We start from the raw sequence: 12,004 nt of genomic DNA, 5'->3' as shown, positions 1-12,004 counted from the left end.
GGGAGAACCCGCAGCACAGACCGCTACGCCCAACCCCTGGCGGCGGCAGCGAAACGCGCCGGAGCCAATCCACGCCCCGCCCCGGGCTCGGCAGCCAATGAGACGGGGCTCGGACCGGTGCGCGACGCTCACCTGGGCGCGCCCACCTGGACGCACCTGAGTCTGCGCGGGCGGCAGCCCCAGCCCTCCGCCTCCCGCCCCGCCCCGCCCGCTCCCGGCCGCGCAGGCGCACGGTTCGGCGCTGTCATGGCGGCAGCGTTTGCAGCCGGAGCAGCAGCGGCGCTGACAGCGCGGGGGCAGGAAGCCGCGCAGCTGGCGGCGTGAGGCAGTGGCTGTAAGGCGACGCGGCCTCCCCACCCGGAGTGCAGCTACAGCCGCAGCGGCCGCCGCCGCGGGGCACTGCCCTCGTCGCCCTACCCTCCGCGGCCGGGTGAGTGGCACCTTCCTCGCACCTGGGAGCGGGCGGCGCCGCCTGGCTGCAGTCCCCTGCCCGCCCCTCGCTCCCCCCCGCTGCAAGTTGCGTGCGGAGAGGGGCAGCACCGCGCCGGGCTGCGGGGAGCAGGCGGGGCTGGCCCCGGCTTAACTTGTGGGCACGTTTGACTTGCAGGAGGCGAGGCGGGACCCCCTGCCCGCAGCACCTGCGCGGCGCTCGGGCGGGAACGAGCGGAGAAGCCGCGGGAGCCCGCCCCGCCCCGGGCGGGAGCGCGGCCGCGCCATGGCGAGCGAGGACAAGCAAGTTGCTCAGCCAACAGGTGACGATGGAGGAGGCGGCGGCGGCGGCGGCCGGGCGGGCGCGGGGAGCACGCTGCAGTCGCTGCACCCGGCAGTGCCCATCCGAGGCATCCGCATGAAATTTGCCGTGCTGGCGGGGCTAGTGGAAGTGGGGGAAGTGTCCAACCGGGACATCGTGGAAACTGTGTTTAACCTGGTAAGCCCTCGGGTGAAAGGGAGAGCACCTGCCACGTTCACCCTCGAGTATTTCACTTTTCTCCCCTGCCTGTTTGTTTTGTTTTTTTCCAGTTCTTCGCACATCCTTAGTCGTAGGGGTTTGGGGTTCTTTGGGGCTTCCAACTCTGGTAGGTCTTTTGATCCAAGAGAGCAAAAGAAAAACAAACTGAAGTGTGTTAATTCGCACCCTGGCTGTGGGAAATTTAACGGGGGTGTAAGGTGAGCCCCCTGTAAGATGAGAACCTGTAGGAATTGAACATTGTGGGAGGGGGGGAAGGCTCAAATCAGATTCCTCCTTCACTTAGGTGGACTTGTTAACTGATGAACTGGTTTAATATTTTTTTGCAGCCCGCCCCCAAGAGTCAAAGTGTAATATGCCCACAGCTATCCTTCATTTTGCCCCGCGGGAACGGGTTGCTTTCCCCAGGGTAATTCAGAAATCTGTCAAAATGTATCACACACAGCCTCCAACATGCCTTGTTTAACTGAAAGTGACACTAAGGCCGCCTGCTTCAAGTTGCATTTTTTAGGTTAACTTCCCCATGATGCTGTGTTGTTAGGGACTGTTTCACCTGACTTTGAAAGGTTAATGTCTTGCCTCCCATGTTCACCTTGAAATGCTTAGTGTCTGCTCTCTGAAAGGTGGTGGGAAAAGTCATCCTTTTTAAATGCTTCTCAGCCCCAGCTACTTCGTAAAATGCAAGTTTGTGCCTTTTATTGATAAGAGAACCAGTCATTGAATCAAACCAGAAGGACTTTCATAGTTCAGTACTGAAAACCGAAAGTACTGTTTGTTCTGAGTACTTTACAAGCATGGTATTTTGGTGCCATATTTAAAAATAAAGCTTAGTTTGGACTATTTTTGAGTGTATGTTTGACTTGTCAAACCATTAGGGGGGTCAGTTGTTTTCCTATCTAATCATGATGATGAGGCTCAGAGGTAACTTTGGTCTTAAAGAAACTGTTGGAATACAAATAACTGTGATAGGTTTAGATTCTTGTGCTTGCTCTCAATAGGTACCTGGCAAGACAGGAAGTGGGACCACATGTAGCAATTGTAAAATTTGAGCTGAGAAAAAAGTTGTTATGGCAGAAATGCACATTTGTTAATTGATTTGGCTTTTGTATATACTATATACTAGCTAGGTAAAAACCCTTACTTTTGTTAGGTCTGTTTAGTGGTTTTGACAACTATCTTTCTTGATTTGATTGTAACAGATTTTGGCTTTCTTGGTTTACAGTTTAACGGTAATACTGAAATAATGTAAAATATTTAAAGAAACCGCAGGATCAGAGAGAGCATGATTGTCAAAATATTAATGCACAACTTTTAGAGAAGTTAGGGGTAAACAGTAGGCCTCAACTAAGAAATTTTATTAGTAAAAATACCACGTGTAGCTGCTTGTGCTAAAGTAAGCTTGGTTTTAAAGTACATGGACTAGGAAGCTCAAAGGGTATGATTAGTGAAGTGTTCAGCAGCTTAAATTTTATTTAAGATCAGTTCTTTTAATAGCTAAATAAAATTCCAATGTTACGCTGATGTGTGATTCCTCATGCTGGAGCCCAGGGTGGAGAGGGCAGGAATTGTCATCCTAAAATGGATTCTGAAGGATTGGCTTGAGAGGCTTAGAAAAAATTGCTAAGAAATTGCAAGCTACTAGGTTACAGCAAAAGGGAAATTCAGCGGAGGGAATTTACTCTGTTTACTCTCCTGCTCTCTTGCCCTGTTTAAGTTTCTTGCTTCTCTCCTGCCCACATTGCTGTGGGAAGTCATCTTGTAAAAGTAACTAAGGCAGTGACCTTGATCTTGTTGGCCTCTCTCTTCATATAGCTCCTTTCTGATTGGTGTGTGGTGAGTTTAGGGTTTTTTTTTGATTTGTCATCGAGAAGAAACCAAGACCTTTTCAAACTGAAAGAAAAAGAGAGCTAACCCACCTCCTCCAATGCATTCCCAGCTCAAAAAGAGAGATTAAGACAGCAGTAGGTGGTTAGGCTGCTATAGGAGATTGGTCCCTGGTCTGAATTTGGCGAAGCAGGAACTTGAACCCCATTTCAAGGAAGGGTCTTAATTCTTAGTTAAGCTGGGATGGGTGAGGGGCTGTCTCTGGTTTTGACCATAAATTTCATGATTATTGACAGTGGAAAATGTTTCTGAGAAAAGTTTGAGTTTCTTCAAATCTGTTTTCCACTGAAAAACTTGTCTTGTTGGCAAATTCCTGACAGTCTCTAAATTTGTTTGGTCTAATAGAAGTGAATACAGATTACCTTATAATCATAATATATTTGCTCTGAAATTAACTGAAATATTAGAACCTCATAATGTTGTTTATTTTTAAGTGTCCATTTTCAAAGCACCTCATGAAGGAAGAGGAGGTGACCCATCAGTTTATTCCTGTGAGGAATACACCTGTCTCCCCAGTATCCAGTGTTAGAGCCTTTCCCATTAGCTTCATTCAGTCCAAGCCATTGCTGTGAATCCCCAAATCCTTGTAGTCTCAAAGGTCTGATGCGATTGGGTAGTAAACAGATACAGTAACTGGCTGAACCTGCTAAGTAGAGACACTTTTGAGATGACACCCTGTTCTTGATTTTAGAAGTGCAATTCTGTATTGCTTTGAAGGTGGGTGTATAAAATGAATGCACAATGAATACTTTCTGTTCTTGAACAGATCTGTGTTGAAAATGGGTGCTTAGGAATAATCTTATAAGTTTTCTATGAAAACAACCAGAAAATACAGAACCTCATAAGGTAAGATGGATACTTCTCTGTCAGGCCAGACACTTTGGCTTGGTGTCTGAAAAGTCTGCTATTCTGTCGCTAATAATAAATTCTTCAGGCTAAATTTTGCCCTCATAGGGAGCTGAAAACATGTAACAAAAGACAGTATTTCCTCTGAGATTGGACATCATTCAGTTCATTGACTCAGCTGTGCTGGCTCAGCAGTGGTAAAAAGAACTCGCACCTTTCTCTGTGCTAACTGAAACAAAAACTAACCAATTAACCAAACACAGGAACTATGGCAGAGAAGCTTAGAATAAAGGTAGCCATACTTCTACCAAAACACTCTGGCTAAGTATGTACACAGGGAGCAGATCCGAGCAGAAAGGTGTTGCCATTACACAGTCACTCTTTATAGCAGAGTTGTACTGCAAAGGTGCATCAAGACTAGGATGAAATGTGGGTTTTTAAATGTATTGGCTAACATGTTTTAGGCCCTGGTGTAAATAAAATAACTTTGTTAGCTTGTTAAGCTGTAATTTCCAGGATTCTTTCTCCCAGAAAGAGTAGATTTGCTGTTTCTGATTTTGAAGGCTTAAACAATCATTTGCAGGTCACTTGGGGTGCCTATACATGAGCAGCAAGGTTGCTCTGATATGCTGTAATTACAACACGTTGGAGCAGACTCAATTAATCGAGTCTGCTGGAGTGTGGTAATTACTGTGCTACAGCAGACTCCAGTGTCTCATGTATCAGCATCCCCTCACTGAAAAATGGTGGCAGGGGTACTTTAAAGCTTGTTTGAGCTTTTAGTTAGTGTCCCTGCCACCATGGGGGTCATCATTGACCACAAGATGAACATGAGCCTGCAATGCGATGCTGCAGCTAATAAAGCGACCAAAAGGCTGGCTTGCATCCATAGATGCTTTTCGAGCAGATCCTGGGACGTCATTCTCCCCTTGTACTCGGCCTTGGTGAGGCCGCAGCTGGAGTACTGCATCCAGTTTTGGGCTCCACAATTCAAAAAGGATGTGGAGAAGCTTGAGAGAGTCCAGAGGAGAGCTACGCGTATGATCAGAGGTCAGGAAAATAGATCTAACGATGATAGGCTGAGAGCCATGGGACTCTTTAGCCTGCAAAAGCGTAGGCTCAGGGGTGATCTGATGGCCACCTATAAGTTTATCAGGGGTGACCACCAGGATCTGGGGGAACGTTTGTTCACCAGAGCGCCCCAAGGGATGACGAGGTCGAACGGTCACAAACTCCTGCAAGACCGTTTCAGGCTGGACATAAGGAAGAATTTCTTTACTGTCCGAGCCCCCAAGGTCTGGAACAGTCTGCCAGCGGAGGTGGTTCAAGCACCTACATTGAACACCTTCAAGAGTAAATTGGATGCTTATCTTGGTGGGATCCTATGACCCCAGCTGACTTCCTGCCCTTTGGGCAGGGGGCTGGACTCGATGATCTCCCGAGGTCCCTTCCAGCCCTAATGTCTATGAAATCTATTCCTCAGTGTGGGGATACTGATGCATAAGATGCTCCAGGCCCTTTAATTAAAGGGGCTCTTGGAGTTACTCTAATTAAAGCTCCCCCCCCCCCGAGCATGTGTATAAATGCCCTTAATGTGTATGCCCATGGTACAGTATCCTGCTGTGGAGAGCTACCCAAGCTGGCTTCACAGTGAGGCCAAGTAGCAAACTAATACAGCTATACTGGTTTAGCTACCTGAGCTAGCTTATTCAGAACTCTCTTGGATATATCTGCACAGCACTCTCTAGCAGTGTTTGTTGTCAGCTCCCAGAGGACAGACCTAATCTGTGCACATCAATGTGATGCATTGAAAAAAGCATTTGGGTAGCTATCAATTTTGGCTTCCAGCATGCATGCCAAGGAGTTGTTCATCCCTTGGCCGTCCTTAGGGCTGTCACTTCCAGAAATATTCCAAGTGATCTGTTTTTAACTGTAGTTCCTGAGACCCCATTTCTCCATTCCATATTACATCAGTTCTTACCTTTTTCAGCATGTCTTAATTCCAAATTGGGAATGACAGTTATCACAGCATAACTCGTATTTTCTTGCTGTTTTTTTTGAAAAGATCATTCTGATTCAAATACTCATCTCTGTAATTACTATGACCACGTATTCAAATGTAATGGGGTGATCTCTAAATCTGTTGTTCATGCAGTATGAAAAATGTCTTTTTTTAAATTAAGTGGAGCAAAATTTGACCTAAAACAACAATTTCACCAATATTGAGAGAAGACTAGTTTCACTATCTTAGACCCCCCCACCTCTTCTCTCCCCTAAAATGTTCAGTTAATTGGGAAAAAAAAATGCAAAACAAACCAGATGGGGATAAAGAGAATAAAGTGGAAGAACAGTGAATGTAGAACAAGGTGTTTCACTTCATGTTGATCCATTGATAACCAGAAAGGTAATTGTGGAACTGTAGAATGTAATTTACCTTCTTATCATTCACAGTGTGCTTACAGGAAGCAGGTCCACATGAAGAACATCTTGACTACCTGCCATTCAGGAAACCCTTGAATACTAACTGTAGAAAGAATGCAGTGCAGTTGTAGTGTACACAATATTAAATTGACACTTCTGGGGCCTAAATAATTCTGAGTTCTTCAGCATGAGACTTATATATCCACATTTTAGTTAAATACACACGTGGTCCTTATATTATAACAGCCTTTGCACTATTGAATTTTGAGGACTGCTGAGATTAAAAGTGATAGAGAAGAGACTAGTGGACATACCTAGGCAAAAAAAAATTGCTCTTGCAACTTGCATTTGTAATCTCAATTACCTACTTACATTGCGGTGCCCTCCTAAGTGTTCTTGGGCAACAGTTCATATTTTTAAACAGCTTGCTGGCTATCCTTTTCTACAGCTTCAGTCAAAGTCTCTAAGAAACTTTGCTGAACAGTGTTTGTTTATAGCCAATATTACATGGAGATTCAACTATTGTGCCACATTGTATTTGTACTTGTCCGCATGGCAAGGACCCTGTATGTCGTAAGCAAGTGGCATTAGTTGCCCTTGTGTGTTACTATTCTGATGATAGGTTGATTATGGTGATATGTGTAACTCAAGATGGGGGTTTTTGTGCCAGGTTTTGCTCATGTCCTTAGGCTGACTAAGGATTACTTAAGCATATGCAGGGAGGTCAAACACACAGTCTTTCTAGTCTGCTGTGACTCAGGACTTCACTTTGCATATATCCTCTTCCTTATTGGAAATTTGGCACTTTATAATCAACTTGTTAAACATGAACCTGGGAGATATGCACTTGACTTGCTTCTCTCCCTCCTTTTAGTCTGTAGGCAGAGGTTGTAACTTTTTTTCGAAGCCTGTTCCGGTGATATGCCATGTTTCTAATATCATGTGAAATCTGCCTCCTGAGAGAGAGAACTGTTTCAAGCATCAAAAATTGCTTTTTTTTTCCTTCTGTTTTCACTCGTAGAAACTGCTTTTTGCTTTTCCTCACTTGAGGAAAAGGCAGAACAGGCACAATTTTATATGTAAAGGGTCATGTTTTACCATGGTTAACAAAAATTATGTTTGTTTCAGTTTTAATATGTCTATGCACTGTATTGCCTTGCTTGGTGTAAGTTTCCATAGAATGTTCACTATTTCCCATAGTGAACCCAGCTTCCTAGGTGTTGATGGCAAGTGGGAATAACCCACTAGTTTCCAAAGCAGCATTTCAGATTGAATGAGAGTGTACATAGGAGCTAATGCATTATCTTCTTGATATTGCTGAGTAGACTTCTGTAGTCACTCCAGTTCTGTTACTTCAATCGACCTGCAGTGTACATGGTGAGGTAACGTTTTTGTTTTAACCAGGTACGAGCTTTTTAGGTTTCCAGCTTTTTGGTCAGTTGACTGCATTATGATGGTTGTGCAAGACTTCATCCATATGGTGTTTCACTAGTCAAGGAGAGGAATGGCAGCTAAAAATTTGAAGTTTTCAGAATGAATCTTTTATTGTTAAATTCGATAGGATGAACAGAACATAAACCCACTATCTCATTGTTACTGGGAGCTTTGTTTCAAGGATAATTAATACTGCCTTTTTCTTTCCTTTTTCCTTTTCTATACTCCAGTGCAGTGGTCACCACCTGATTGATCCTGATTGACTAGTTGATTGTGGACCCTCTGACATCTGATCTCGGTCTGGGGGAACTGAGTGCACACTTAGCCCCCCCAGACTGAGAGAGACTGTCCAGAGGCTCTGTGGCCAGGGCGGGATGCACATGGCTGGGCTGAGCTGTGCCCTCTGCCAGTGGGGCCAGGCTGGGTGAGTGGGGTGATCCCCCTCTGCACCCTGCAGTGAGGGTGGGAATGGGGCATGGATGAGTGGGGCCCCACTCACCCAATGGCACAGGGCATGGGGGCATAGGTGGCAGAAGGGGGGACCTAATGGGGTTTAGTGCCCCCTCACATATGGGGCAGTAGTACAGCTGCAAGGCACTCCAGCCACGGGCTTCCAGTGGATGCAGTGGGGGGGGGGGGAGGGGTGCACATGCAGCAGTGAAGGGGGAAGTAGAGCAGGGTCAGGCACTGCACAGCTGGGACGGATGTGGAACAGAGGGTATGGGGGTGGGGGCAAGTGGCTTATCTCAGGGCTACAGGGAGTGGGGACACGCAGCCCAGAGGGCATGAGAGCACGTGTCCCCAGATCTGCATGTGGGATGGGGTAGGGTGGGGCTGGGGTGGCACCAGGCTCTCTGGCGTGGATTTTTGGCCATGTGGTTCTCGGGCTGGGTGGCAGCAGCGGCACTGGGAGGGGATGGGGAGGTGCTATGGCGAAATTTCAGGTGCCTGCAGCCCCGCTTCTAGTGCTGCCGCCACTGGGCCCAAGAGCTGCATGGCTGAAGAGCCATGCTGGGACCAGCTTAGTGCTGCCCCCCCCTCCCCCCCACCATGTGTGCAGATCCAGGGGCATATGCCCCCCTCCATGCTTTCCTAGGCTGTATTCCCCGCCCCCGCCCCTAGGTGAGTTGCTTGTGGCTCTGTCCTGCACCCACCCCAGCTGTGCAGGGCCTGCCCCTGCTTCACTACCTCACTCACTGGTATGTGGGGGGCAGATTGAGGCACCAGTGGTCAGGGAGGGAGCAGGGCACAGACAGGAGCAGGGGCTGGGGGGAATGCAGATGCCTAGGGGGCATGTGCCCCCTGGGCCTCCCCTTGTCCTGCCACCCAGCCCAGCCAGGCTTACTCCCCCCAGCCTCTGCTTCTGCCCGTGTCCGGCTTCCTCCCTCACTGCTGGGGCCTTGAATTTTGCCCCAGACCTTTCCCCTTCCCCCACAGATTTACCTGCTGGGGGGTATGCACCCAAATAATTTGTTCTCCCTCTCTTCTTTTCATTCTGTTCCTTGTTTTATTCCTAAGAGCTTATATATACTGTAAAGCCATCATAGTAAACTCATGTTGGGGATCCAGTAATATGACACTGAATTTCACATATTAACTCGAGGTAATACCTTCTAGTATAAATGAGATAAAATATTGTCCCAGACAGTTACAGGCTCAGCCAGAAGAATTTGCTGCTTATAGTTGGAGCAGTGGGCTCATCACAGATGAAATGTTACCATGCTAGTCCTATTATGGCAGTTACTTTGTTCGGGTATTGATGAGGCATAACATGATCTGTTGTATTTGTTTAACGGCTTTCCCAAATAAAGTGATTCTAGCCACAAATGGGGGAAAGACGCCTGGCAGGTTGGCCAGCAAAAGACTATATTGTGAATATAAAGTAAAGCTAACTATTAATTGCCATTAGCAGATTCACCAAAAAGTAAGTTTAGATCTCATGTACTCGTTTACAGTCACTACATTCACATAGCTCACATCTCCTTTCCCCCCGCACCTTTGAGAAGACAGTGGCAACACACAGATTGCAAGTCTCTCAGGTGGCTTGTGTTCTCTTTTGGTTTAATGGCAGTTACCTTATTGAGTGTTTCCCTGAGGAAGTGCTGTACCAACTACTGTCAGGTTCATGTTTGTTTCCTTGCTAGGTAGTGGTTGTCACATCCTTGACTGTGCTTCTCTAGAGGTGGCTTTCCTTCAGCCATGTCAGATTAAGATGTCTTGTCATCAGACGCAGGTTGTTCAACATTGTTAGATCCTAGCATGTCAGTACTGTTACTTTCTGGTGTGGCATTACTCATTGCTGTAGGTTCCAAGTCAGTAGACTAACAACAGTTGAGGCTCTGACTGTTGCTTTTGTACTTGGTTAGTCAGTCACTCCTGTACTTTGTAGTGGGTTAGTGCAGTGGTTTCAAGCAATATTAGGTACCACTTGCTTTGCATAGGACAAAGGACCTGTTTATACACTTACAACCATTGTATACTCACAACTATAGGGTGCCATTTTTGAAGTCCACAGTAATTGTATGCCAATACTATGATCTATATGTTGCTGCCAAGGGGTGCCTGCACCCCTTGTCATGGCCTGACTTTTATGGTGATATCTAATATGTTGTTACAAGTCCCATTTTAATAAGTCCAACCATGACCTGAGATTTCAGCCTATGAACAGCATTGCTGGTGTGTCATTCATTACAGCATGTACTGCATTCTGGTGCACTAACAAAAAAAAGGGCCAACATTTTCTGTACTGATTCTGCCTCTTCCATGGAGAGCAAAGCATGTTTAAAAGACAAATAGTTCAGCCAGCCCATCTGTGGCTAGATGATACAGTGCAGAGGTGATATGTTGGATGACATTTTTCTTCGTGAACCTTGGAAAGTCATCTGACAATGGCCCAAAAAAGTTCAGTTACAGCTTGTTCTGGTAATTCTGTCTTTGCAAACAGATTTTACAGCAGCACAAGCAGTAGAAAAAATGTAACTGTTTTCATACAGAAAACTTCTGGCCATTTGGAGTGGGCTCTACCACCATGAGGTATGTTGCATCTAAAAATGACCCTGTGAAATCAATATGGAGTTATTGTCAGGGAATGCAAGGCCATTCTGAGGGGTGTAATGGCACTGGCTTGGCTATGTTCTATACCTGTTGGCATTCCGTGTATTCCTAAATAGAACACCTTATTTGTTACTCAGTACCTGGCCACAATACAAAGCTTCTGGCTTGTGTCTTCATTTTTATAAGTAATAGGTGACCAACTGGCCGCTCTTCAAAATTTGGGATATGCAATTTATTAGGTTTAACAACACAAATTCTCACACGACATAACTTTGGTGGATAGTAAGTTAATTTTTTAATTCATTAAAAGGTGCTAAATTGGATTCTCTCTGTTTGCGACCTTTCAAGGTGGCTTCGGACACCTGGGCTATTATGGGGGGTCTTTTTGGTTTCTTGCCCAATCATACTACAGGTCACTGTGGCATACTCTAACTCAAATAAAGTGAAAGTTTCAGGAGATTCTGTTTCTACTACAGGAGACTCTTCCATAGGTAAATGAGTGTATCAGCATATCCATGTGCCTTTGTTCTCTTATATTCAATGTCATGAGCTAAAAAGAGGTCTCACTGTTGCATACATACTGCAATAATCCCAGACACTCCTTTCTTAGGATGGAGAATTGGTACTAAGGGTTGGTGATCTGTGACCAACATAGACTTTCTATCATGTAGACATTGGTTAAATTTTGTATGCTCCCCACCCAAGGCTGAAAAACTTCTTTGTCTATCTGTTCATGATTCCATTTTGCAGTTGAGGCTGCAATGCAAATACTGTCAGCAGTTCAGTACCATTGACCATGAACTTGTCCTCCATCAAGTTGTCCAATCCCTTTTTGGCCCTGGCTATACTCATTGTCTCTGCAACTTCTTGTAACATTGGGTTCCACAAGCTAACTATGTTGGGGGGGAGTGGGGAAGGGAAGGTAAAGGTAAATCTGTGTCCTGATGATATCAGTAGGTACTGGTAACCTATGTCTTGGTGAATCGCCTTTAACCACAGCCTTCATGATTTGAGGGATTCTTATACCCACTTGAGCCCTCTTTCCAAGCTGAAGAGTCTTAGCTTTTTCTCTTAGTCCTTTCTGGTATGGCAGCAGCTGCACTCTCCCTATCCTCCTTGTCCATCTAGATCTAGCTCTTCAGAACTGTATGAAGTATGTGAGATGTTGATTTATGTTGTGGCATAATGATTTCTGTTTTCTTTTGTTTTGTACATATCTTCATGATGCAGTATTTGATAAAACAGTGATTTGTCCTAAATTAAAAGTTCTGATTTGCTTAACAGCTTCTGAACTAGCCACTGGAAGTTGCTCAGGTTCTTGTGGGTGACATGATAGGGAGTTGGCCAGCCACACATTTGCTTATCTTTTAGGAGTCTTGAGGATCAATTTGTCCTTAC

General features: G+C 45.7%; 1 protein-coding gene across 6 annotated transcripts in view; it reads left to right on the top strand.

Moving 5' to 3' along the window:
• The first annotated feature begins 218 nt into the window (after positions 1 to 218).
• The window catches only part of LRBA (LPS responsive beige-like anchor protein), a 591,088-nt gene continuing 579,302 nt past the window's right edge, over positions 219 to 12,004 (top strand). For 5 of the 6 annotated variants that reach the window (XM_090036376.1, XM_090036373.1, XM_090036375.1 and 2 more), the window contains exons 1-2: positions 219 to 430; positions 608 to 928. In XM_090036376.1, the coding sequence (XP_089892502.1) occupies positions 716 to 928 (213 nt within the window). In that variant the 5' untranslated portion in view covers positions 219 to 430; positions 608 to 715. The remainder of the gene's footprint in view (positions 431 to 607; positions 929 to 12,004) is intronic. The other variant, XM_090036377.1, reaches the window with a different exon arrangement.

Source organism: Crocodylus siamensis, chromosome 2, assembly GCF_052110815.1.
Source record: "Crocodylus siamensis isolate JL-2025a chromosome 2, ASM5211081v1, whole genome shotgun sequence".
In the NCBI taxonomy this organism is placed as follows: domain Eukaryota; kingdom Metazoa; phylum Chordata; order Crocodylia; family Crocodylidae; genus Crocodylus; species Crocodylus siamensis.
Note: the sequence above shows the minus strand (reverse complement) of the source record. Positions and strands in the feature narration are given on the sequence as shown.